At 38.5% G+C, this 27163-nt stretch overlaps 3 protein-coding genes across 6 annotated transcripts in view; 2 read left to right on the top strand and 1 right to left on the bottom strand.

The window, feature by feature from the left end:
• LOC137239558 (zinc finger protein OZF-like) overlaps nt 1–27163 on the bottom strand; it is a 197454-nt gene that overhangs the window by 98341 nt on the left and 71950 nt on the right. The gene's annotated exons all lie outside the window — the stretch shown is intronic.
• The window catches only part of LOC137241490 (zinc finger protein 721-like), a 105764-nt gene that overhangs the window by 25305 nt on the left and 53296 nt on the right, over nt 1–27163 (top strand). The window contains exons 4-5 of the mRNA XM_067769095.1: nt 743–1027; nt 13301–13344. Of these exons, the coding sequence (XP_067625196.1) occupies nt 743–1027; nt 13301–13344 (329 nt within the window). The remainder of the gene's footprint in view (nt 1–742; nt 1028–13300; nt 13345–27163) is intronic.
• The window catches only part of LOC137239557 (zinc finger protein weckle-like), a 35170-nt gene continuing 33468 nt past the window's right edge, over nt 25462–27163 (top strand). For 3 of the 4 annotated variants that reach the window (XM_067764987.1, XM_067764983.1, XM_067764984.1), the window contains exons 1-2: nt 25462–25916; nt 25997–27058. In XM_067764987.1, coding sequence (XP_067621088.1) covers nt 25707–25916; nt 25997–27058 — 1272 coding nt within the window. In that variant the 5' untranslated portion in view covers nt 25462–25706. The remainder of the gene's footprint in view (nt 25917–25996; nt 27059–27163) is intronic. The other variant, XM_067764985.1, reaches the window with a different exon arrangement.

Here is a 27163-nt window from a genome sequence, read left to right as displayed (position 1 = left end):
GAAAATATTTCTAGTAAAAATGGACGCGATCGCTTAAAGCCCACGGCAACTTAGATATAAAACAAGTTTAAAAAGGTCGTAGACTAGAATAATAAGCTAAAAATTAGCAAAAAATAGTTTTGAATCAATATTTCACTTATCAAGTTTTAATGAAAGGAGAAATGTGGAGAAATTTTTTTTTTCAACCGGTGGTGCCACGTGTTATGTAGAAAAGTAATTTATCTGAAATGAAATGTACAATTGCAGCTCACGCTGAGTATATAATGTTCGGTTACACCCGAACTTAGATACCTTTACTTGTTCAACATAAATTTTGTAAAATCAACGGTTAAAGTAATTATCAATAAAAGTAGTTTTCTCGCTCTAAGGTACAAGTGGCATAAAATTTGAAACTAAGCCAAATTAACTTTGAAAGACGTTAAAAACTCGCCTTTATGTTTAGTTCCATATCGAGGCCTCAGTTAAAGTTCTACCTATCTCAGCTAGAGGCTCGCGTGCATACAATATTTACAAAGTTTAGTCGAAAAGCGCACTATACCAGCTATCCATATAATAAATTTGTAATAAGGAACATTTTTTACATGAAATTCTGAAAGATAGCGTTCTTCTATAAATTACCGAGATATGCACGCAGATAATTTTCTTACCAGTAGCAGGTGATCTTTCCTTCGGCCGTGACACAACATATTTATTTACATGAGTCATATCATATCTATAATAACTACTTATTACTCTCTTACAGGACACGGTCGGCTGAAAATCTTTTACCTGTGGTAACTAAGCAGAGTGGTAATTTTTCATCAGGTAAACGGCCAAAACCTACATCCGATTCAGCCGCATCCGATTGTGCCGTTGATGCCAAAGCTTCCAAAGTACAGAAAAATTTTGAAAATATGTTGAATCAGTCTAGCGAAAAAGTGCTTACAAATCAAGCACTTAGTCAAGTAGAATCTTTTAAGGAGAGGAAACTAGACGCTGACAGTTTAACAACAACAACAACATTAAGCAACATACCAACAACGCTGTGGTAAAGGAAAAAAGTAATAATAACAATAAACATATTTAAGTTATAAATCAAAGATCGCTTGATACGAAACACTCATTTTTTTCGCTCTCTATAACAAATTTGTGCTAGCAACAATCACAGATAAATCCCTCGCGCCAGCTGAAGCGGGTGCCAGAACAAAAAATGTGCCAGCTAAAACGAAAAACCGGCCAAAAATTTCGGTAAACTTTAGAGTGACCTAAAATTGTAGAAATGCGTTCAAAAATTATGGGGAAAAAGATAAAAATGCTTGTTTTAGTGCAAATATTATTATTTAGAAGGCGGAGGGTAAATATCATTTCCCACTCAAAAGTTATCACTAAAAACAGGTTTTGTAAAATGAAGTTCCGCTGCAACCAGTTCATTTTTATTACAAAACCTGGAACGTCAGACATGTAAGATAAGCCCTATCCACTAAATGATGTTAACTATTATATCCTAGGTCCGATTTACATAATTTCGAAAGAATATCTGGTTTTCATTGTGAGTTAAATGCATTACAATATTTCACTAATTAATTTAATCAAAATGTTAATTTTACTTAGATTTGTTTATATATAACTCTAACTAGTCGTATTATTGTAAAATATGTTTAAAGAAATTAATATTTTTCAACTATCATTTTATTAAATGATTGAAACTATAAAATCGCCGAAATGTATGTCAAAAATCCCCATATTCGGATCTTCATTTTTGTTTGGAGTGGCATCATTGACAAAAATTTTTACAGCGCTCTCTCGAAACAAAGAGTCGCAAATCCATTCATCTATGTTATAAATGGTATACTGAACACTTAATTCTGTTATGAAGCCAATAGTCACCTATGCTTCCTTAATTTCGCCGAAGAACACGAAAAGAGCAGCAATAACACAATTAAGCAAACTGTATCGACTAGTTTGTTTTGAAATAACGGTAGCGATGAGAACGTCCACTGCTAATGCACTTAGTGCCTTAGTGGGAATACTTCCACTCCCATTCTTATAGAGAAGGAAGTAGCACTTGCTGCACTAGGAATTCAAAATATTTCTGAACTGAAAATCATAATCATGACAGCGCATATAAAGGTGATAACAAAATTCAAATACATGTTGCTACTACCTGATGCAATTGGTTCCTCCCATAAATTCAGAAAACAAAAATTCGGAAACACATTTTTTTCAGAAAACATTAGTCAGAACCCTTTTTTAAGAAAGCCAAAATTCAGAAGTCAAAATTCTCTATGCATGTATTATGTGTTCCAAATATGAGCCAAATCGGACCACAAATACGATTTTTTTTGAATATCTCGATCCTTACGCCACCTAGCGGCGACTTTTTCACAGGCCGTTCTCTGTTAATGTATGTATTATGTGTTCCAAATATGAGCCAAATCGGACAACAAATACGATTTTTTGAACTATTTCGATCCATGCGACACCTATCGGAGTTGTTTTCTTATTATTGCATTGCCATCGGGTTCTGAACTATATTCCAAGTTTCTAGCTTGCTGCTAGAAATAGACAAGATGAAAAAATGTGGAACCGTTTTCTGCTAAACTATAATTCTAAGGTATACAAATTATATATGTATTGATAGGAAATTTTGAGCTGCACTGTTATCCATAAATAAAAAAAAATTTAAAAATCATTTTAATATAAAAAAATTTAACATAAAAGTCACACCACTACACATACACTTATTCATACTATAGACTCGCCGTGTGTGTGAACTTGCTTTTTGTGTACTGTGCTGAATCAAGAGCATGGCCGAGGAGTTGCTTTGTGCACAATAAAAATTAAACAGAAATACATAGTAGCTGATCATGCATCCAGTCCATTTCTTTTCTTTCCTTTGCTTTCCTTTCTTTTCAATTCTATTCTTTTATTTTCCTTTCCTTTGTTTTCGTTTCTTTGCTTTCCTTTCCTTTCATTTCCTTTCCTTTCGTTTCCTTTCCTTACCTTTTCTTTATTTTCCTTTCCTTTTCTTTCCTTTCTTTTAATTTTCTTTTTATTTCCTTTCTTTTACTTTCATTTCTATTCCATTCATATTCCTTCCTTTCCTTTCCTTCCTTTCTTTTCCTTTCCTTTCCTTTTCTTTCCTTTCCATTCCTCTACTTTTCTTTTCTTTCATTTCTTTTATTTTCATTTCCCTTCCATTGATTTTCCTTCCTTTTCTTTCCTTTATTTTCCTTTCCTTACCTTTCCTTTTCCTACCTTTTGTTTACGAGAAGCAGATTGATTATATCATACCCCTCCTGCCAGAGCAATATAAAATTTCCCTTTTTTGAGCTTACTTATTCATCATATTACCCATCGAATGTTCCTATTATTATATTAAAATGACAAATTATATTTCTTTTATTTTCATTTCCCTTCCATTGATTTTCCTTCCTCTCCTTTCCTGTCCTTCCCTTTCCTGTGGTTGAATTTCAACCACTGGGCGAACTCTAGTATAATTTCAATTACAAAATTCAATATCGACGAAGAGGCTTATTCTCGAGAAATATCATTATGTCAGACAGCCTTGCATGCCTTGCAGTCGTACAGAACTACTTCTAAGCTGGGAGCCAAAAACAAGATTTTGTTAGGATGGGTTTCGGGCCATTAGGGACACGATGATATATTTATACAGGCAGACTATGGTCCAGAGCCTTCTGTGGATTCACAACGGAACATACTAGGAAAACTTGGATTGGCTGCCAATTCAGGTCAAAGTGTGTATACTCTCAGCACCGGGTGCATCAGCTAAACTCGTTAATCTAAGCATGGGAGACCTACGAACTCTTACTGGCCACTATACGGGGCACTGCAGTCCACGATATTACCTAAGTCGCTTAAAAATATCGGATGCACAAGTATGTCGCTTTTGTTAGCTCTGCCAATCCATTGCTCTGGCAAGGCAGATACCGGAGCGACTCGGGATTTTTCTCTACCAAGGGGTGGCATTTCCGTTAGAGGAATGTAACTGAATAACCGAATAACTGCTACAACAAAAACACCAGACTCTCCCATTTCGGTAGCGCGACTCTTCTTCTCTGCCGTTCATACATACAATAGGTAGGTCCCCGTCCCGCCAATTTGTATCAAAAGTACGAAACAAATTGGAAGAAAAGCTCGGCCTAAGTCTCCTCTGAGGTAACAGAGTGGTAAACTAAGCTAAACTCCATTATATTGCATTTCGCAAAGAACGTAGTGAATTATTTCGAGCCTTGATAGGGTGCAGCGGTTTGGATTTTAAGATGATTAATGGCCGACCCACAACGCACTTTTTCATACAAATGAGCTCAACGCAATCTTATCCATGATTAATAGATTGCACGTATTTTTATGGAGAACGGCAGATCAAGCGACACTAGCGCCATCTGACATACAAAAGTTGGCAATCTTCAACTTTTGCGTCATGTAAAGCATAAGAAGAAGAATTCAACATTTGGTCTGGTTACGGGCGCTTTCACACTTTGCAAGTGAAATTATATTTCCCACTCGTTGGTTCTTTTTCAAAGTTTTTCTTAATTAAAAACTGCATTTTAACCAAAGAATAGGAAACAAAATATATTAGCAAGTATTTTTATTGTCTAGTCAGAATGTTTATGGTACAAAATCATCCAGGTGGAGAATTTGGGGTTGGTAGTAGTTTTCTCATCACTGTTCAGACAAATTTTAAATTTGATTACCGTATCCATATCCCAAAAGCTTCGGCCAGACCTAATGACCAGGGTGCAGAAATGACAGAACATACTATACACGTATTGGAGGTTTACGCCGATCACTTTATCGGCGGCGGCGGCGGTGTGGCCGGCGCGCCGGCATACGCCGGTGTTCTTACTTTAAAAAGCTTGATTTTTCTATTTAAAAAAATAATATTTAGGAAAGGATTTGTTTGTATGTATTTTTTGGGAAATCAACGTGTTGGCCATTTCGGAAAGATCCGGGGTTTTTTCCTCAAGATCTCGCAGACCGTTCAACAATTTTCAGAAGTAGCTCCTTGCGGATGGACTGTCCCTCGTTCACTTACTCAAGAGAGGCTTCGAACCTAACCCCGGTCTTTGGAATTGGTACTGCTGCGTCTGCTGAAATGAAATAGAGATACATAAAATAGTCACACTTTTGTCTGCATATGTCGTTCAAAGCGTAGTTTCACCTTGGGTTAACTCCTAGTAATCGTCACGAACACAATTTCTTTAAATCATTTGTGGCTCCTTGGCGGTCACGCACAAAGGCGACTTACGGTTGCTATTAATGGTCTATTAATACTCATGACTCTCGTGGCACAGGCCTCCAGTTTTTTCGGCTGTTTTTAGGAGCTACAATTCCCGATGTGCGAACAGTAGCAACCCCGACCACCAATCGCTACCACGCCTCCTGACCCTCACACCATATGCCAGCACAGAAGCTAAAGGACTGCGACTTCGAACTCATACCTTCGTCGACGTCACTTTCCTAGAAGCTCTAGGCGTAGCTCCGAAGACTTTCCAACGGATGCTTTTGTCGAGCTATGCTTCCGAGCTACACCAGAGAAGCACCTTGAAACGTTAGGGAGTGACTATTCGGCCAAGGATGCCGCCCTCGTCTAAGTGGATGTCATTGCGGAATGGGTGAAAACCGTATAATCCTCGGCGCATCTACATAATTAAAATTTTACGAGGGCCCTGGATAAAATTTTTAAAATGTAGACCGAAGTTTGCAGACGTTTGTGTTCACAACATTGATTTCAATAGTCTTCGTTAAATCAAAACGATATTTTAGAATGAAAGTCGACCGATTTTAAGTTGAAAGATGTTAACTGTTGTTTTCCGGTCTTATGATATAAGAGCTCATTATGGATGACCGCGTAGCTTCAGACTAGTTCGACTGTCTACTACGTTAGGTTAGTAGCACACACGGTCATTAGTTCGACTGTCTTGGGAAAGTTTTTACTTCACCACTTTGAGTGTTCTTGCGAAGGGAAAAGCCTCACCTGGTAAATATATGTGCCTACGTATTCACATTTATAAAAGGATCCGTAACGTGTAGGTGATATTTAAACTCGATTGATAGGCTATAATCAATGTGATTCACTCCAAGTGACTAGTTTAGGTGACTGGATAGGGCCGCCAACTTTAGGAAATGTCAAACCGGGAGACTTGGGTGTTGAAGGATGAAGTATGAAAATCAAAATTAACATTTCAGACGCTATTTTAAACTTTCGCAAATAAACAACAGATGTTTGAATGTAAGCCCAAGTTATTTTTCAAACCCTTCTCATACGTCCATATGTATATCATCAACTTAAGTATGAGGTAAGAATCATTTCAAAGAGGTGTTTATGCCCCTAGAACCTACTAAAGGATTTCGCTTATTCTTTCAGCCAATCGCAATATACAATTTTTTTTAAAATCGGCACTTTTTGGGTATTTTGCTTTTCTTAACAACTTGAGGACAATTTGAAAACATGTTCGCCGTGGGTCATTTTATTTGAATTCATTGTTCATTATAAATTTTTTGAAAAAAAAAAAATGCAAAGTGAGCATATAAATTTATTATATAACTTTTTTTTGCGGCGGCGTTTATCGGCGGCGTATATCTCTAACACGTATATATGGATGGATTAATGGAAGGGGTCGGGTCTGCTCGATCCAGAAATAAGTAGATCCTATGGGCTGGCAACTTTTTTCAGGCGGAATTATAGCCGCGAAGAAGGGAGCAGAAAATCAGAAGGAAGCGTGCTTAAGCTGCAGTCGCGTCCATATATATGTTGATAGGCAGGCGGCGATTAAGGCAATAATCTCACACAGTTCTTCATCCAGAAGTATTCTTGAATGCAAAGAAGCATTCGCTCATACAATCTATGCTGGGTTCCCAGTCATAGAGGGATATAAGGTAACGAAAAAACCGATTAGTTGGCAAATAAGAGTGCAACACTCGCTGAATGATGATAGACCTCCCAATCCGTTTGGGAGAAATCAAAAGGAGACAAGAGTTGCTTATGATCTATCAAATGAAGCAGGAGAGGCGTGAAGAAAAGTGCTGGGTTGCAAAATTTCTAAGATCATGGGCAAAGCCTGCGATATTAGACCCACAAAGTGGCTCATATCTCCGAAGGGAGAAGACTTAAGGCTCACGATGGGCATACTAACTGGACACTGCCCTCTGACGTCACATGGTTATAATTTACGCATCGTCAGTAGCAGCAGATGTCCAAACTGTAACCTTTTCGAAAGAATTAAAAAGGCATTTCGTATATGAATTGCATTATTTGTTGCAAATTTTTCGAAATGATGTTTTACATTTCTGTATTACAGCGTATTGAAAAGTATGCCATTTTGTGCTCAGTCCGATATAGAAATATAAAATGATGACATACAGCCCAATTCTAAATATTCCCTCGGAATTTTATTCTCGCGGATTTTTTTATTCCCGCGGAAAAATTCCTTCAATTCTTTTCTCCTAGGGGGAACAATAATTGGGGAATAGGAATTTCGAATTTTCGAAGTCAGCTAACTTTTTTATCAAAATAACATGGGAGACCCGATCGAATGCCTTGGAAAAGTCAGTATACACAGCGACAATCTGATATCCTACCTGAAAAGCTGCGAGGCAGTCATCCGAGAAAACAGTCAGATTAGACACAGTTGAACGTCCTGGAAAAAATCCATGCTGCTCTGGATACACAAAATTCTTTACACAGAAACGTAATTTATCTTGGATGATACATTCAAAGAGCTTCGCAATGGTGGAAAGTTTTGAAATAGGCCTATAATTAGTAATATCATTTTAATTGCCGCTCTTGAAAATAGGTGTAATGAACGCTACTTTCCACGCATCAATAAAAGTGCCTGTAGATAAAGAATTATTAAAATGTAACAACAGTGGATAGACTAGGGAATCACATTGTTTAAACAAAATTGCAGAAAACCCATCGATATCGGTACTCGTCGACGTCTTAAGCCGAATAAGCCCATTAAGAACATCTTCCTTAGACAGTACTACATTACCGAAGTCAATAGAAGCCTGAATATTAAAAGTAATATTATCATGATTGACAGAGTCAGAAGTGAAATTGTTCATAAAGTATTCAGCAAAAAGATTTGCAGCATCCTCCGGAGTATCGACAGCTTCTTCAGCAAGAAAAAGAGAGGACGGAATATTCGAAACTGATTTCTTCGAGTTGACAAAGTTCCAAAATGATTTTGGGTTAGATTTAAGATTTTCCTCAAAATTTAAAATATAATTTCTGTGTAAGAATTTATCCAGACACGCGAATTTCTTATCATACTCTTTATACAAGTTGAAAAACGTTGGATTTTGAGTTCTTTTAAATTTACGGAAAAATTTATTTTTCAAATTCCGGAGTTTCATCAAGGCTCTATTATGCCAGGGCACCTTGTACTTCTTTTTGGAAGCCAAGGGAATGACATTTCTACAAATTTGCATACTTAAATATCTCAAACCTTTTAGTGGTATCAAGACTGCAAAACAAATTATCCCAATTTATTTCCAGCAAAAGATTGTTCAAGTTCGAAAAATCACATCTCTTAAAATTAAAAGAAAAATTAGAGCTGGTAGTACTCGCTTCGGCAAATTTATAAAATTCAAGATCAAGAACTAATGGAACATGATGCAAATCGGATTTTTTAATAGGAGAAATACATTCAAAAAGTGAAAAATTTAGATTATTAGATAAAAATATCAAATCCAAAGTACGACCTAGTCTGTTTGAAAAACGATTAATTTGTTTAATATCAATACTTAAAAAACTATCTATTAAATATATTTTACTAGAGCCAATGACCTCACATGCTATTAAAGCCGAGTTTGATAGAGTCTGTGACCATTTAACATTACCCAGATTAAAATCACCCAGCACGCAGCGATGATCACCACCAACTTTGTTCAATGCCAGTGACGTAATATTATCGACATGTGCAGTGTATAAGTCGTAGATACTATTGGGCGGTATATATGAAGCACAAACAAAAACAGGGTCTGATGAGCCTCGAATGCATACACATAGCTGGTCAAGTAGCGCACTATTATTTTCCAGTATGATTTCAGAAGCATGATGTTTGGAATGTACCGCAATGAGAACTCCACCACCTCGTGCACAACCAGTAAGGTTTGAATTTCTATCTTTGCGAAAAACATTGTATCAAAATATTCCTCGCTGAAAAAGTTTTCACGTCTCAATGAAGACAAAAACATCATATTCTTCATGGGAGCTAAATAGCCGCACCAGCTGGGATTTTGTTCTAACACCAGCCATATTCTGCATATATAATCTTAGGTGATTATTTCATCCATCTAACCCAACCGATTGCCGTCGGACATCGGTTGGTTTTCGTCGTTTTTTGACTTGAATTTAAACGGGCGCACAACAATATTTGCAGGCCATAGTTCAGGCCGCAACAGCATCGCATATGAGTTGGCATTAACGCCTAACTTGAAATTAAGGTGTCTCAAAGAGCTCGGATCCACACCTTTCTTGCTAAGACTACTGCAAATAATGGAGTTTTCTTCCATACCAGTATGTCTAGCAATATATTTTTTTACCTGGTCAGCTGTTGCTGAAGTAGAAAAGGGAGATATATGGAGCCATTTTCTTCTGACAACAGCTCGTAACTCATTACTGGAGCTCGACCCAATAAATAAGGGTTTAATTAATTTCCGAGCGTTTGCATTTTTTGGGGGGCTAGCGGTGATATTTGCCCTGGAATCAGCATTGTTACCAGAATATTGCAACAGATTTGAATTTAAATCGCTTTGGGAAGAATTTGATGTACTAGAACCAGAGGACTTATTTTTGCTTTTATTAGACCCCTTTTTTTACGCATAGTGTTCCAATCACTTTGGTTATCAGCACCTGTAGATGGTTCATCTAAATTAGTTGCACTCATATGGGTTGGAAACACTGGCGCCGCAGTCGGAGTACCAGTAGCGGGAGCAGCAACATGAGGGGACGGCAGCATTGTCTCTTGGCCAGTAGAAGCAGAAGAAGAGGTATAAGAAGAGGAAGTATTAGTAACTACACTGACAAAGCAGCAACGAAGGCGTATGGCATATTTGTTGTTGGAACAGAAGCTGTCTCAGCTGCAGATAAGAAGTATTGACTGCACTGAGTACACCATTGCCATCAGACACAATTATTTCCTTTCCACTATCCTTCTCTTTGGCCAAAGGGCCACTAACAATACCACGAACTTCACTGAATTTAGATAGCAAGTGCGACACAATCGATTTATTTTCAGCAAGCATAGAGCGCAATTCAATGATTTCAGTTTGAAGAGTCTCAACTTTATTGCGAAGGCATTCATTATCTTCTCTTACAGCATTAACCACACACAGAATATTAGAATTAAGAGCTTTAACTTCAGCGAGCTCATCGATCAACAACGCAAGAGATTGATTGTCAATGTTTTGGTTGCATTGGCGCTCATTACTTGTTGCAGGCATGCTTAACCAACGAAACGATATCATTTCTTTACGATAATAAACGTTAATAAACGTAACGAAATGACTTCGTTTCGTTTATTAACGTTGATTATCGTAACGAAATGATATCGTTTCGTTGGTTAAGCATGCCTGACTTGTTGTATTATTTTTAAGCGGAGACCGAAGAGAACAACGGCGCACAGCTTTACACTCATCGCACAGAAATGGGGTATTTGAACTCAAAAGGTACTCTAAGTCAGACTGTTGCATACCAACACAATGTAGGTGGACAAGCTTATTACAATTAGAGCACTGCACTTTGGCCTCAGCACGTTCCACTTTCGTCCCACAACGGCAAGTTATATTTAATTAAATAAATAGACAAATCCCTGCACAATTGAATAGATATAATTACTAAATTGTTTTTTTTTTTTCTATACACACTGCGATCACAACGAACTATTCACATTATAAGAGTCAATATCTCAAACAGTTTATTATGCACCATGCATAAAAACATTGCAAAATTATTAGGTATTAAGACATAATTAGGGCGCGATTAAAAAACACGTCCTCTCCGAACAACGACAAATTACCTGTATATAGGTATAGAATATTGTTCCAGTGCGGTAAGTTCTGCAGCTAGTATAATTTTATCCAGCATTAAATTAAAGAAATCGCACAATAGCGGGTCATCCTGTCTGAAACCTCGTTTAGTTTCGAACGGCTCGGAGAGGTCCTTCCCAATTCTGACTGAGCTGATGGTGTTGCTCAACGTCATTTTGCACAGCCGTATAAGTTTTGCGGGGAAACCAAATTCAGACATAGCGGCATATAGGCAGCTCCTTTTCGTGCTGTCGAGGGCGGCTTTAAAATCGAAGAAGAGGTGATGTGTGTCGATTCTCTTTTCACGGGTTTTTTCCAAGATTTGGCGCATTGTGAAAATCTGGTCGATGGTACATTTACCAGGTCTGAAGCCGCACTGATAAGGTCCAATCAGCCGGTTCACGGTGGGATTCAATCTTTCGCACAATACACTTGAAAGGACCTTATATGCGATATTAAGAAGGCTGATTCCACGATAGTTGGTGTATTTTACAGTATCCCCTTCTTGTGGACTGGGCAAAGAACACTTAGATTCCAATCGTCGGGCATGCACTCGTCCGCCCATATTTTGCTAAGAAGCTGCTGTATGCGGCTTACCAACTCCTCGCCGCCGTACTTGAATAGCTCCGCAGGCAATCCACCAGCGCCCACGGCCTTGTTGTTTTTCAATCTGGTTATTGCTATTCTAACTTCGTCATAATCGGGCGGGGGGACATATATTCCATCATCATCGATTGCGGGATCGGGTTCCTCATCTCTGCGCGGTGAATCTGCCTCCATTTAAAAGAGCAGAGAAGTGTTCCCTCCATAATCTAAGCACTCTCTGGACATCAGTTACAAGGTCGCCGTTTTCGTTCTTACAAGAGTTTGCCCCGGTCTTAAAACCTTCCGTCTGTCGCCGTATTTTTTGGTAAAATTTTCGGGCGTTATTCCTGGTGGCTAGCAGCTCAAGCTCCTCGCACTCACGCCTTTCTGCTTCTGCTTTTTTCTTCCTGAAAAGGCGTCTCGCTTCCCTTTTCAACTCACGATAGCGTTCACACACTCCTCTTGTTGCGCTCGCTTTTAACGTAGTCCTGTAGGCAGCATCTTTTCTTTCGGTTGCAACGCGGCATTCTTCATCGTACCAGTTGTTTTTTCGTGGCCGCCGGTGACCAATTTTTTCCTCAGCGGCAGAACGAAGTGCTTTGGAGATATGCTCCCACTGCTCCTGTATTCCTTCAGGATGAGTTGTGCTCTCAGAGAGCTGGTGTGAGAGTCGAGTTACGAAATCATAGGCAGTCTGTTGTGATTGAAGCTTTTCGACGTCTAGCTTTCCTTGTGTTTTTTGTTCCTTGGTTTTAGCCGCGCTGAGGCGGGTGCGTATTTTGGCTGCAACGAGATAATGGTCCGAGTCGATGTTAGGTCCTCGGATCGTGCGCACATCCGTCTAACACAACGTGATCGATCTGATTGCGAGTATTTCGATCAGGAGACAGCCATGTAGCTTGGTGTATCTTTTTATGCATGAACCTCGTGCTGGATATGACCATGTTTCGAGCACCGGCAAAGTCAATCAGCCTCCCATAACCGGTTTCCGCTTTTTCGAACATTGTTCAGAAGAAGTGAAATAAAAAGACGATAAAAAAATTTTAAGGACTACCTTTATATAAATGGACCAAAAAATATAAGGCAAATTTTCCTTTAATACAGACTTAGTCTTGTTGAATTTTGACTAAAAAACTTTAACAATAGCTCTTGTAAAAGAATTTTGGGATTTAAAACTATAAAGGTGGAGCCCAATCTTTCAATTTAAGGCAAACCACGTACTTGGGATTACCTAATTGATTATTTAAAATTTAAACACGCGGTCTACCTTTATAATTTTAAATCCCAAAATATTTTACAAGAGATATTGTTGAAGTTTTTTAGTCAAAATTCATCAAGACTAAGGGCTTCATTCTGTATTGCGAACGATAGCTCAGACGAACGATTCGTCTCTAAACGATTTTGTCTAGCAATGGTATTCTCTATAATTTTCGTACGGTCTTTACGTTTCTAACTTTATGTCCAACAGGAAGGCGAAAGCAAATATCAAATGATATGTTGCCATCGTTTAACTTAGTGCAAATACACTAACGATTCTTCTCTGAAGCGAAACGAGCGTTCGTTTCGTAATAGAGAATGAGGCCCTAAGTCTGTATTAAAGGAAAATTAGCTATTTTTTGGTCCATTTATATAAGGGTAGTCCTTGAAATTGTTTTATCTTTTTTTTTCAATTTTTTAGTACTGTCTACAAAAAGGCAATTGCAACTTTGATTAGTAATTTAAGTAATTCCTAAGTGAAAATTCTTATCTTTATTTGTTCAAAATAGCAAGATTTAAGAGAATTTGTGGAATTTTAGCTGATAACACTGGCGAAATTAACAGAATTCCACCTCGTATCATAACAAGAGAATTCCACCTCGTTTGTCAGCTACCTAATTTGCACAGCTGAAAATCGTGGTGAAATTCGCATACGCCTGAAAGTCTAAAAGAATCGTGGTGAAAGTCGCGTACGCCTAAAAGTATGCAAGGACGTGCATTGAGTTGGGCCTTCAACGAGGTGGAATTCTACAACACCTGCAACACTCAGGAGGCTAGCCATGAAGGTATGACCTAATCTTCTAAATAGTTCGACTTGTGCGTTAGTTCACCGGGAAGTTACTCAAAAATCGATTGCAATATTCCCCTCGTTTTTCAAGGATTTGTAGTTATCTCACTTAGCGCGCCACCTAGCGGAATTTTGTTTTCTGTAAATTGTATTTTCACCAAGCCTCGAACTGTGTGCCAAGTTTCAAGAGTCTAGGTCACCGGGAAGTTAGTTAAAAATGGATTGAAAGATTCCCAAATCAAAACTAACTTTCTTAATATCTCCATCCATGCGCTACCTAACGAAATTTTTTTGATCAAATATTGCATTGTCACTCACGGCCCAAGTTTCATGTATCTAGCCCACCGGGAATTTACTTATAAATCGATCGCAAGATTCCCATCGTTTTTTCAGAGATTTTCGTTTATCTCGATTCGTCTGCCACCTGGCGGTATTTTGTTTTCCACGAATTGTAGTGCCATCGACTCCCAAGCTATGTGCTAAGTTTCAAGTCTCTGGATCACCGAGAAGTTAGTTAAAAGTCGATCGCAAAATTTCCATTTTAAAATTAATTTTCTGTATATCTCGATCCGTGCGCCACATAGCGGATTTTTTTTTTCACTTGCATTGTAATGTCTCGCAGATCTGAACTATGTTCTAAGTATCAAGTGTCTAGCTCAACGGGAAGTTACCGAAAAAGACTTTTCCGTGGGTCAAAAATTCATATAGAAATGAGTGGACAAATATGAAAGGGACTTAATATAAAGGTAATAATAATAAAAACTCACAACGAATTTTTATTTAGAATACGATGAATGGGGGAAGGGAAAATACTGGCATGGAATTTTTGTTTAGAATTGGGCTGATAATCTAACTAATAGCATTGAAAAATTCTTTCAATAATGAAGTTGATTTTCTCATCTTTACTGCTACTAAATTTTCCACATCGATGATTTTGTGGCTTATAAAAGAGCTGCGCGAAATTTTTTTATATGAATGGGATGGCGAAATAAGTTTCGATTGCTAAGTCTGAAGTTCCTCTATATTTACAAACGTAACATCTTCCGTGATTGTGGTGATATGACTATCATGCATAAGATTGTATTAAACGCACGTACATGAAAAAGTTCATTGTGGTTCGGCCATAATTGGTGAGAGAATGACTATTGATAGTTATCGATGGCTCCATACAAACCTAAACAACTGATAGTATCGAAGTGCCATACAGAGTTCTCCTATCCCTAATACATATTTTGTTATCCCATCGAGCACCACAAAAATATTGTTGCATATATGTATATAATTTAATTATCAAGAAAGTTACAGCTTTTTAGAAGCCCCACAGAGCGTACCTAACCTGTTAAAAATATCAACCGAATAGATGAATACAAATTCTCCTGTCAATATTAAACTGCCCTCCATAGCATAAAGGCACCAAAGTGTACTTACTGCCTTTTAGGAATTTTAATGCCAATAAATATCTGTGATTACAATTCACTCATTCACTAAATAAATACTCGTTTAAAATTCACAGCGAAAGATAAAACACTAGCAGGCCAATTCTAAACAAAAATTCCGTGCGAGTTTTTTCCCTTCTCCAGTTCCTCGTATTCTAAATAAAAATTCCTTGTGAGTTTTTCCACTTCTCCTTTTCCTCCTATTCTGAACAATGTTCGAAAATGCGGAAACCGGTTATGGGAGAAAAGTAGGCATTATGAATGTGATGGAGAGGGAGATTTCTCTGCCATTTCATAGGAGTTTTTTCACTTCTTAAAATAAGGGGAATGCATCAAAATAGTTAAAGGAAATTGGTTCTTTTAAGAAATAACACTTATTTGTACAAATGTGTGCTAAAATATGTACATTCTACCATAATATTCTTTATTTTAAGGCCCGGTTTATCAGTGGTTGGTTAAGCTAAGCTTAAACTAAGTTTGCTTAAACTCTAGTGAAATTTAAACTCCAGTTAAACTTCTGAGCAGTTTTTTAGTCACAGTTCAAGGCCGCCTTTGGAGTATGCTGTTTTGTGTGGCAACATTGTTTTTTTTTATTATCTAGATCATTTGTAGATACGACAACAGCTGGATTTTGTTTACCCAACAAACATGGAAAAAAATTCTCCGTCGAAACATATATCTAGCTCTGGAAGTGATATCCAACATCATTATTTAATTATTCTTAAACCAGATAGTTCTCGAGTTGATATCTAACTTCATTCTCCAGTCACTATCCAACCTTTCAGAAATTTAAAAGTTAAAAGTTTTCCAGTTGATCTCCAACGTCACTAATATTTTCCAATTATTATCCTAATTTCGCGAGATTTTGAGAAATGTACTGTTCTCAAATGAATATTCAACCCTTTTCCTCAGTTGATATCTTACATTATACATCGAGTTGAGGTGGAGTTGTAAAAAATCTCCAAGGTGTTACCACCAAAACCAACAGCTGTATATTGTGAAAAATAAACACCTGGCAGTAATGAAGCGTAATTAATCAAGAATAAATTATATATATTATATAAATCAAGAATAAATATGAAAGGTTAACTAGAGTTTAACCCTGGCAGATCGGCCGCTAAAGCTTAGCCTAAACTTCAGTTAAAGTAGACTGAAAAACTGCAGAATAAGTTTAAGCGTAGTTTAACTGACAAACTGAGTTGAACTTGTACTGAAAACCGGGCCTAAGTCGAAAAGTATATCATAAGCAACGGCAGAGCTCTAGGTATATTTTATGCATCCATCCAGAAATTGGGCAAGGATTTTTTAAGAAGGCTTAAATAGATTTTGGCATATGACGAAATACGAATTAAAATCGACTTGGCCGCCAGAAAAATGCTTTGCTGAATGGAAGCAGGCAACTCCAGCGGATTTGTGTTATCCCGCCGAAGAAGAAGTCTTATGCTCCTCTGTTGATGTTGCTGTGGCACCATTTCATTACTCATTTCAATGAATACCACATGAAAATCATTACTGTGCATTGTTTATATTGTCACGGATATTAACAGCACTAAGTTATACCATCACTAAGGCGATGCCAAGGCCACGATAAGCAGTATTTACGTCAATAATCAAATCATGTATACACATATATAAGGCAGCCGAAAGATGTCACACACAGATGCATTTACTTATATGCCTATGTATGCGCGAGAGACTGTAAACTACAAACATTCACATAAATAATTCAATCATTATGTATCTACATAAACGAATAACTAATTGCGTCTACACATATGTACGTATACGAGCAGCGGAGCGTCAATGCACAAACACATGCATATATCTTATCTGAGTTGTCACAAGAGAGAGCAATAATTTGTGCACGTAGTTGTGGCTGGCAATTTTGTAGCCGAACTAACTAGTAACTTCTGGAAATCGAAGAGCCTAGAAGTATGCAGCGTAAACTATAAAAGCGGAGCAGGCGAGTAAGAAGTAATTCAGTTTGATTTGAGTTGTCAAGCAGTTTGATTAAGACGATATCTAGCGAGCAATAGCAGTGTTATTTTGAGTAGTAGAGTTTCATTGAGCTATCAATCAGTGTGGTTATTCAGCAAGCTATTCGTTGCACAGTTTGTTATTGTGAAGTACTTTAATAAAGGCCATTTTGCATTATTACAAATTGGAGTTATTTATTCAACAGTTTAGCGATACGAACGTTGGCAGTAGATTGCAAATAAGAGCATTTGCAGTAAATTCGTTACAATTGGTGTCAGAAGAGGAATTGTTGAATAAATTCCAGAGGACAACAAGGACATGGCAAAGTTCAGTGAATTGAAGATCCAGCAACTGAAGAGGGAGTTGGAGAGCCGTGGATTGAATACAAGCGGCGTTAAACTTGAACTTCAGGCACGGCTACGGGAGGCAATGGAAGTAGAAGGAATTGACGTGGAAGAGTATGACTTTCATCTTGATGGCGAGGAAATAACAAAAATGGAAGAGACAGTTACGCAGACAGTTACGAGCACAGACTTGAACATGATTTTGGCTGCAATATCTGCTCAAACATCGACAATGGCATCTCAACTGGAATCACAGGAGACACGTATAACATCCAAGATGGAAACTCAACTGGAGGAACAGAAAACATATATGGCATCCAAGATGGAATCACAGGAGACACGTATAACATCCAAGATGGAAACTCAACTGGAAGAACAGAAAACATATATGGCATCCAAGATGGAATCACAGGAGACACATATTGCAGAAATGTCGTCAGAAATAACATCGAAGATAGAAGCACAAGAAACACGGATATCCGAAATGTCGGCGCAAATTTCAGCACAGATATCATCGCAGATCTCTGCTCAACTGGAAGAGCAAGAAGGACGAATTTCCTCGAAGTTGGAGGCGCAAGATACAAAAATTTTACAGTTTGAAGAAAAAATCGAGGCCGAGGTGGATGCTTTGAGAGGACGTATCGAGCAGTTGCAACTAAATCGCCCAGCAGTTTCAACGAGTAATCCAAAGGTAAAGACACCATCCTTTGACGGTTCTGTTCCTTTTCAGGTCTTTAAGCTACAGTTTGAGAAGACCGCAGCAGTGAACCAATGGAATGCTGAAGATAAAGTTGCAGCTCTGTTCGTGGCACTGAAAGGGCCTGCCGCGGAAATCTTACAGACTATTCCAGAGTACGAACGGAACAGTTATGACGCATTGATGGCTGCTGTAGAACGGCGATACGGAAGCGAACACAGGAAACAGATATTTCAAATAGAATTGCAAAACCGCTACCAAAAAGCTAACGAGACTTTGCAGGAGTTTGCTTCGGACATTGAAAGATTGGCTCATCTTGCAAATGCGGATGCACCCGTGGAATACACGGAAAGAGTGAAGATTCAGAGCTTTATAAATGGCATACGGGACGTCGAAACGAAGCGAGCCACATACGCGAACCCAAAGCAAACATTTTCTGAAACGGTATCCCATGCATTGACTCAGGAAACGGCGTCATTATTGAGTAAACCAGCATACAAAGCTCATCGTGTGGAAGTAGAAAGGCCGGAGTGGGTAGATACAATTTTGGAAGCTCTGAAGGGATCACAACAGAAAAATGCCGGAGTTATGAAATGTTTCAAGTGCGGTAACCCAGGTCACATTGCACGTCATTGCAGTAGCAATTCCAATAGTTCCAACAATGTGGGTGGCCCTAAACGCAGAGCTGAAGGAGACGAGCAAATCTCCAAATCCACTCAATCGTTAAACTAAAGCGAGTCAGCCGCAAGGGGCGACAGCTGGCTCCCTCAATTGAATGCCCCATAATCTCTATCTCGCAAATTGGAAGAAGGTCAAGCAATCTTACTGTCGGAGGACATGTGGATGGAAAGGAACGTTTACTGACTGTAGATACGGGTGCATCCCATTCCATCATTCGATCAGATTTAGTCAACAAGAAGATAAGGCCACTGCTTGGAGCAAGATTACGTACAGCCACGGGAGAGGACACCCAGGTAATTGGAGAAGTAGAATGTGAAGTAGCAATTGGGAACGTCACGGTACTTCACAATTTTATAGTGGCAGGTATTGTTGATGAAATCATAATTGGAGTGGACTTCTTAATCAACCAAGGCATCAAGATCGATATGCAAAGCAAGACGATGCGATATAAGAACATGGATGTGCCACTTAATTTCGGCTACGAGAGAGGCTACAGCAGTAAACGAGTGCTGGTGGAAGAGAGTCAGCAAATACCACCAAAATCAGAAGCAGTCATCTGGGCAAAGGTAGATGGAGATTGTGGGACAAACAAATTGTGGGTTGTCGAAGCAGCAAATAAATCAGCACTGAACATACTTGTAGGAAAAACCTTGGCTATGACAAAACAAGATGGACGTATTCCGGTAAGAGTACTCAATGAGTTCAAGTCACCATTCAATTTGACAAAAGGAGCTATTTTGGGAAGATGCCAAGAGGCCGAAGTAGTTATTAACTGTGAACAGCTCCAGGAATACGTTTCATCTAGTAATACTGATCTTTCAAATGATATCACGGCATGGACGCATGGGCTAGAGGAAGCCTATCAGAGTAAGGCAAAACAACTGCTCATAAAATACGCGAACATATTTGACCAGGATGGTTCCAAACCAGGCCGCACCAATGTTGTGAAACATCAAATTGACACTGGAGATGCGAGGCCGATCCGTCAAGCTCCACGTAGTGTTCCACTGGCGAAGCGGGAAGTTGTGAGTCAAATCATACAAGAAATGAGTGACAGTGGCGTCATCGAACCATCAGCTAGTCCATGGAGCTCACCGGTAGTACTTGTAAAGAAGAAGGATGGAAAAATGAGGTTTTGCGTTGAGGTGAAGGAGGAAGATATAGAGAAAACAGCCTTCAGTGTCTGTGATGGTCTTTGGCAATTTACAGTGATGCCTTTTGGACTTTGCAATGCACCAGCTACTTTTGAGAGACTCATGGATCAGGTACTGAAAGGACTACATTGGAAAACATGCTTGGTGTACCTGGACGACATCATCGTATTGGGCAAGAGTTTTGATGAACATCTTAAAAACTTGGAGGAAGTTTTCCAGAGAATAGCTGGCGCTGGTCTGAAGTTAAGTCCCAAAAAGTGTACGCTGTTTAAAAAGGAAGTAAATTATTTGGGCCACAAGGTAACGACAGAAGGTGTCTGTACAGCGAATGAAAAGATAGAGGCAGTAAAGGATTGGCCAAGACCACAGAATCTGCATGAATTGAGAAGTTTCCTTGGGTTGTGCACATATTACCGCCGATTTGTATCAAATTTTGCCAGCGTAGCCCATAGTCTCCACGAGCTAACAAGGAAAAATAAAGCTTTTGAATGGAAGAAGGACCAAGAAGTTTCTTTCCAAACATTGAAAGAGCGGTTGTGCACTGCCCCAATGTTGGCATACCCGATTCCAGGAGCAACGTTTATTCTAGATACAGATGCGAGCGGATATGCTATAGGAGGCGTTTTATCACAACTGGTCGATGGACAAGAGAAGGTAGTTGCATATTACAGCCGTTCAATTGGAAAACCAGAGAGGAACTATTGCGTTACACGGAGAGAGCTGTTGGCATTGGTAGAGTGCATTAAACATTTTCACAAATACCTCTACGGCCAGCGATTCCGTGCCAGGACAGATCACGCAGCGTTGAAATGGCTTCTGCAGTTCCGTAATCCGGAAGGACAATTGGCACGGTGGATCGAGCGACTACAAAGCTATGACTTTTCCATTGAGCATCGAAAAGGTAGTACCCATGGAAATGCTGATGCAATGTCACGAAGACCATGTAGTCTGGAATGCAAGCACTGCTCAAAGGCCGAGGCTAAAGAAGACATTATAGATGTCCGGCTAATGACTATAACGTGTACGGATGAATGGGACAAGGAACAACTAAGAAAGTGTCAGCTAGAAGATACAGATCTGTCACATGTTATGCAAGGGCTCGAACGAAACGAAAGACCAAGCAGAGAGGAGATGTCAGCAGAGAGTCCCATTGCGAAGTCATATTGGGCACAGTGGAACAGTTTAGAATTGATATCCGGTTGCTTGCATCGAGTATGGGAGAGTGAGGATGGTCAATGCAAGAAGAAACTGATAGTTGTTCCCAGGAAGAGGATTCCTGACGTGCTCAGCGAGCTGCACAATGGTCCAAGTGGAGGTCATCTTGGAATCACGAAGACACTCGAAAAAATTAAGCAGAGATTCTATTGGGTTGGTTGCCGTCAGTCGGTCACCGAGTGGATTGCCAACTGCGAGGTATGCAACAGAGCGAAAGGGCCCAAAACCCGAAGTCATGGCCAGATGAAGCAGTATATTTCAGGTGCACCATTTGAAAGGATCGCCATGGATGTCGCAGGTCCATTTCCTACTAGCAACCGCGGAAACAAATACGTACTGGTGGTTATGGATTATTTCAGTAAATGGCCAGAGGTATACCCAATCCCAAACCAAGAAGCAGAAACAGTAGCAGAAGTGGTTAAAAACGAATGGGTTGCAAGGTATGGTGTACCAATGGAGTTACATTCTGACCAAGGCAGGAATTTTGAATCAGCTGTGTTCCAAGAAATGTGCAAGAAGTTGGGCATTCGAAAAACACGGACAACTGCATTGCATCCTCAGTCCGATGGTATGGTGGAACGCTTCAATAGAACATTGGAGGAGCATTTAAGGAAAGTTGTAGACAAGTACCATAAGGACTGGGATACACACATATCATTATTCTTAATGGCCTACCGATCGGCAGTACATGACACAACGGGCCAAACTCCCGCAAAGGTAATTTTTGGCAATGACCTTCGACTGCCAGCTGATTTGAAGTATGGGATAGATGCCGATGCGGAGAGGAATGTCAAGAAATCCACTGGTGTCTTGGAAGAAGAGCTGAGAGAGATACACGATCTGGTAAGGCAACGAGCAAAGATTATGAGTGACAAGATGAAAGCGAGGTACGATAAAGCAATTAATTCGGAAGGGTTTCAGGAAGGAGATTTGGTGCTGCTATACAACCCACAACGGAAAAAAGGTTTGTCCCCGAAATTGCAGTGTAACTGGGAAGGCCCATACAAAGTTGTAAAACGGATCAACGATGTAGTGTACCGCATACAAACCACTACCAAACCACGAACCAAAATGAAAGTGGTTCATTTGGAGAGATTAGCAGCGTTTAGATCGGGAGATTTGTCTGATCGGGACGATCAGACTTAGGTGGAGGGCAGTGTCACGGATATTAACAGCACTAAGTTATACCATCACTAAGGCGATGCCAAGGCCACGATAAGCAGTATTTACGTCAATAATCAAATCATGTATACACATATATAAGGCAGCCGAAAGATGTCACACACAGATGCATTTACTTATATGCCTATGTATGCGCGAGAGACTGTAAACTACAAACATTCACATAAATAATTCAATCATTATGTATCTACATAAACGAATAACTAATTGCGTCTACACATATGTACGTATACGAGCAGCGGAGCGTCAATGCACAAACACATGCATATATCTTATCTGAGTTGTCACAAGAGAGAGCAATAATTTGTGCACGTAGTTGTGGCTGGCAATTTTGTAGCCGAACTAACTAGTAACTTCTGGAAATCGAAGAGCCTAGAAGTATGCAGCGTAAACTATAAAAGCGGAGCAGGCGAGTAAGAAGTAATTCAGTTTGATTTGAGTTGTCAAGCAGTTTGATTAAGACGATATCTAGCGAGCAATAGCAGTGTTATTTTGAGTAGTAGAGTTTCATTGAGCTATCAATCAGTGTGGTTATTCAGCAAGCTATTCGTTGCACAGTTTGTTATTGTGAAGTACTTTAATAAAGGCCATTTTGCATTATTACAAATTGGAGTTATTTATTCAACAGTTTAGCGATACGAACGTTGGCAGTAGATTGCAAATAAGAGCATTTGCAGTAAATTCGTTACAATATTTTATTTCTTAATTTCAAACAAATTTGCAACAATAATTAAACTTTTCATTTTTTTAAACAAAATAAGAAATGCGCAACCAAATTTCAATTGACAAAACAGCTGACTTTGAAAATTCGAAGTTCCTATTCCCCAATTATTGTTCTCCCTAGAAGAAAAGAATTGGAGGAATTTTTCTGCGGGAATAAAAAAATCCGAGAGAACAAAATTCCGAGGGAATATTTAGAATTGGCCTGAAGGTCTTAAATTTTAAGTTTACTGGTGAAAAAAAAGACGCAAATCCGAACGCGGAAATTAAAAATTGTATTTCTGTCAAGAGATATTTGCAAAGGAAGTTAAAATGTTCATGTGCTTGTTGTAATTTGTTGTACCCAGTGCAAAATTGTGTAGAAAGCTAATTTGCGCGGATTTTGATCTCAAACCGATGTTGCCCCGGACCAGGACAATTTTTTATGAGCGCGCGTAGATCCCACCCTCGTTTCAGAGCGGTCCGGGGTACGGTTTTTTGGAAATATATTTTGACAAATTAAAGTTTTCAACAGTAGTCGACTGCTAATTCACGTCCAAAAATGTCAACAGGTGTCAAATGGCGCGTTTTGACCTCAGTCAAAAGATATTCCCGAAAAACCGAAAAATTACCCCGAACCTCTCCGAAATCAGGAGTGGAATCCATAGTATTTTTCGGCAGAAAAATTGGCCTTCAGCCATGCTAACAAAAATTATCCTGGCCGGTCCACCAATGGAATCCGTGCACAATGCCCTTGTATACCTCCGTTTTTTTTTCTTTGTACAACAACCACATGAAATTTTGTCAACTTTCACCGTAAATATCTTCTGACAGAGTTTTCCTCCCACCTTCAGATTATTGTTGCCAATGTCAAGACGCGTCGTTTGATATTTATTCCGATATTTTTAAAAGCGTATTATCAGTGGACCTCTGTTGTAAACTATTACCAATTTTTTACTCCGCTTGAGATTCGTGTTCCTGGACAAAAACGCCTATTTTGACACCTCTCCCGATATTCTTGACAGTGTTTTAGTAGTTGTGAGCTAAAGTAAAGAATTACCCAATATTAGCCGTGTTTTTCTTTACATGTATATACATCTACATTTGCGCGTAAAAATAACGCTTATCCTCGCGTATATAATGCTTAGGAGACCCATCTACCGGCAGTGGTTAAATAACTAGCTACAGAACGGATTGTACCGAATAGCGCAGATACGCACCTCTGTTGGCCTTAATGTGTTACGTATAGCTGAATCGGTTGCGGTGAATAGTGGACACACACCATTTGTAGAGGTAAAACATAAGACACACATTTCAGTTGCATCTGAGTATAATGCGTATTGAAATTTAGTACTTATTTTCTGCGCAGCAATTTCAGAAGTGTAGATAAAGTTATGCACTTGGCAGTTCACATAAAGATTAAGTGCATATGTATATAGATGTAAATAAAATAATTTAAAAAAAATGTTTATGTTAAACGGTTTTATTGAAAACAATACTTACATGAAGTAATAATAATACTAAAAGCTAGAAACTAATTAGGTACGTCCCAGGTACTAGTCATCACACTCCTCATCAATCTAGGGCGTTGATCAGACAAATAAAAGCGTTGGGCGTGTGAAATTTCTAAAAATGAGAGGCGTAGCATAAGGTATTAAGGTTTAGTTGGAATCAATAGAAATTTGACGCGCCCAACGCTTTTATTTAATTGTCTGATCAACGCCCTAGTTTGATGAGGAGTGTGATGACTAGTACCTAGGACCTACCTAATTATTTTCTAGCTTTTAGTATTATTATTACTTCATGTAAGTATTGTTTTCAATAAAACCGTTCAACTTAAAAAATTTTTTAAATTATTTTATTTTCAAGTTTTTAGTCTTTATTTAATTGCCTATTATTTCTCATTCTATTTAGTTCATTTAGTGACTCATTATTACAAGGACTTTCTCCTGACAATTTGTTACAATCTAAGTCCTCAATACATAATTCTTCCAAAGACTTTACTCGACTCTGCGCCACGTATGCTTGTCCCTCCTCCAACTCCAAAATATTTTGATGTCACTTCTATCGATCCTTGCGCCAACTAGCGGCGATTTTTTTCACAGGCCGTTTTTTATTCATGTATGTATGTATTGTGCTCCACATATGAGTCAAATCGGACCACAAATACGAATTTTTTTAATATCTCGATCCTTGCGTCACCTTGTAGCGATTTTTTTCATAGGTCGCTTTCTATTCTTGTATGTATTATGTGTTCAAAATATGAGTCAAATCGGACCACAAATACGATTTTTTAAATATTTCGAGCCATGCGCCACCTATCGGATTTTTTTCGTATTAGTGCATTGTCATCGGGTTCTGAACTATTACTTAAATTTCAATTACAAAATTCGTGCCAGCCAGCCTGTCAAGTGAAGCTAAATAAAACCGTATAAAAAAACACAGCTATTGTGTTCGCTGAAAACGCCCAAGTGGATCGCTTTGAAGTTTTCTTCGCCCTGACGCTCAGGTTTAAATGTTTGTTGGGATGTGAGCAAAAAAACGTAGATTTACATTGCAATGGTTCATATACATACATCTTTTGTAAAGTGACTCCTGTTAAATAATAAATATTATAGCGCTTAAAAAATTATAACTTACATACTTAAGGCCAAAATGCTCACTGCAACTAATTTTACACCAAATAAAGTAGAAGTATCCGAAGCATCAAAGGATTGGTACCAGTGGTGTCGTCTTTGTGCAAATGATGATATACAACAACATGTAAATATATTTTTGAAACATGAATACACATCAACTGCAGACAGTACAGAACAATTGGAGTTGCAGCTTTCAGATGCAATTGGAAAATATTTTTATGTCGAAGTATGCAAAATCAATAAAAGGGTTTACCTGAGCTTCTTTTATGCATTATAATAGTTAATATCTGCTTCCCCTTTTCGCAGATTTCCAACCATGATGAGCAACTTCCCAAGCAATTATGTACACAATGTTTTGCTTTAGTTACTTCGATGGTTGACTTCACCAAACGTGTGGCAAAAGTACAACAAATGTACATTGAAATGCAAAGTGCTCCAATCACAACAGAGAAAGACACTCAATATTTACGTATAAAACATGGCATATGGAGAGATTATCGAGCACTTGATATGCTAGCAACTTCATTGGAGCATGCACAACGTTTATTTGAGGCCCACCATGAACAAGTAAGCAAAGCGCAAGATAAAAATTTTAATGTTGAAATTGGTAATATGGTAACTATACCACTGCAGAAGAGCACTCATAGCGCGCTCTATATAAAAGAGGAAGATAATATGACCGATATTATTTTGGAAGCAAATGATGATATATGCGATTTTCAAAATGACGATTTAGGCCAACTTGAAGATCCTTTTGCTAGTGATGATGAAGGTAACAATGAAGAAATATTACAACAACAACAACAAAAACGATGTAATAATGAAATCGATGTGAAAACAAGTAAAATCTCTAAGAAAATTAGCGTAAAAAAGGCAAAAACAGAACAAAAAGAGGGGGAAGAAACATCTAAGAAAACGAACACCTTCAAAAAACCACGTGCACCAGAGCCTGCCGAATATAACTTTTTTTGTGAGGAATGTTCACTTAAATTCCGACGCATTGGTAGTTATCGTTTACATTTGCATCGAAAACATGGCATACCATTGCCAACACTCACTTGTGCGCAATGCTCCAAAATATTTAAAACCGAATATGAACTGAAGAAACACATAAATATTCATCGTCCAACATCTGAGAAGAATATATTTCCATGTCCACAATGTGATCGAAAATTTCAAAATAAGGATTATGTAGCGACACATATCAAATTCGTACACGAAGATATTCGTCCGTTCGTTTGTGATGAATGTGGTGAAGCTGTGCGCACAGAAAGCGCTCTACGTGAACATATGCTAACACATAGCGATTATGCGGCATTTGAATGTGTAATATGCAAAAAATGTTTTAAGAATCGTCCACGTCTGAAGGTAAGCATATTGGCCCGTAATCATAATCGCTGGCTAAAATACTCTTTAGTTAAAATCTTGCCTAAACTAAAAATGGGATTTAAAATTTTGGTCTGCCATAGACAT

This window comes from Eurosta solidaginis, chromosome 2 (assembly GCF_040869045.1).
Source record: "Eurosta solidaginis isolate ZX-2024a chromosome 2, ASM4086904v1, whole genome shotgun sequence".
NCBI lineage: Eukaryota > Metazoa > Arthropoda > Insecta > Diptera > Tephritidae > Eurosta > Eurosta solidaginis.
Note: the sequence above shows the minus strand (reverse complement) of the source record. Positions and strands in the feature narration are given on the sequence as shown.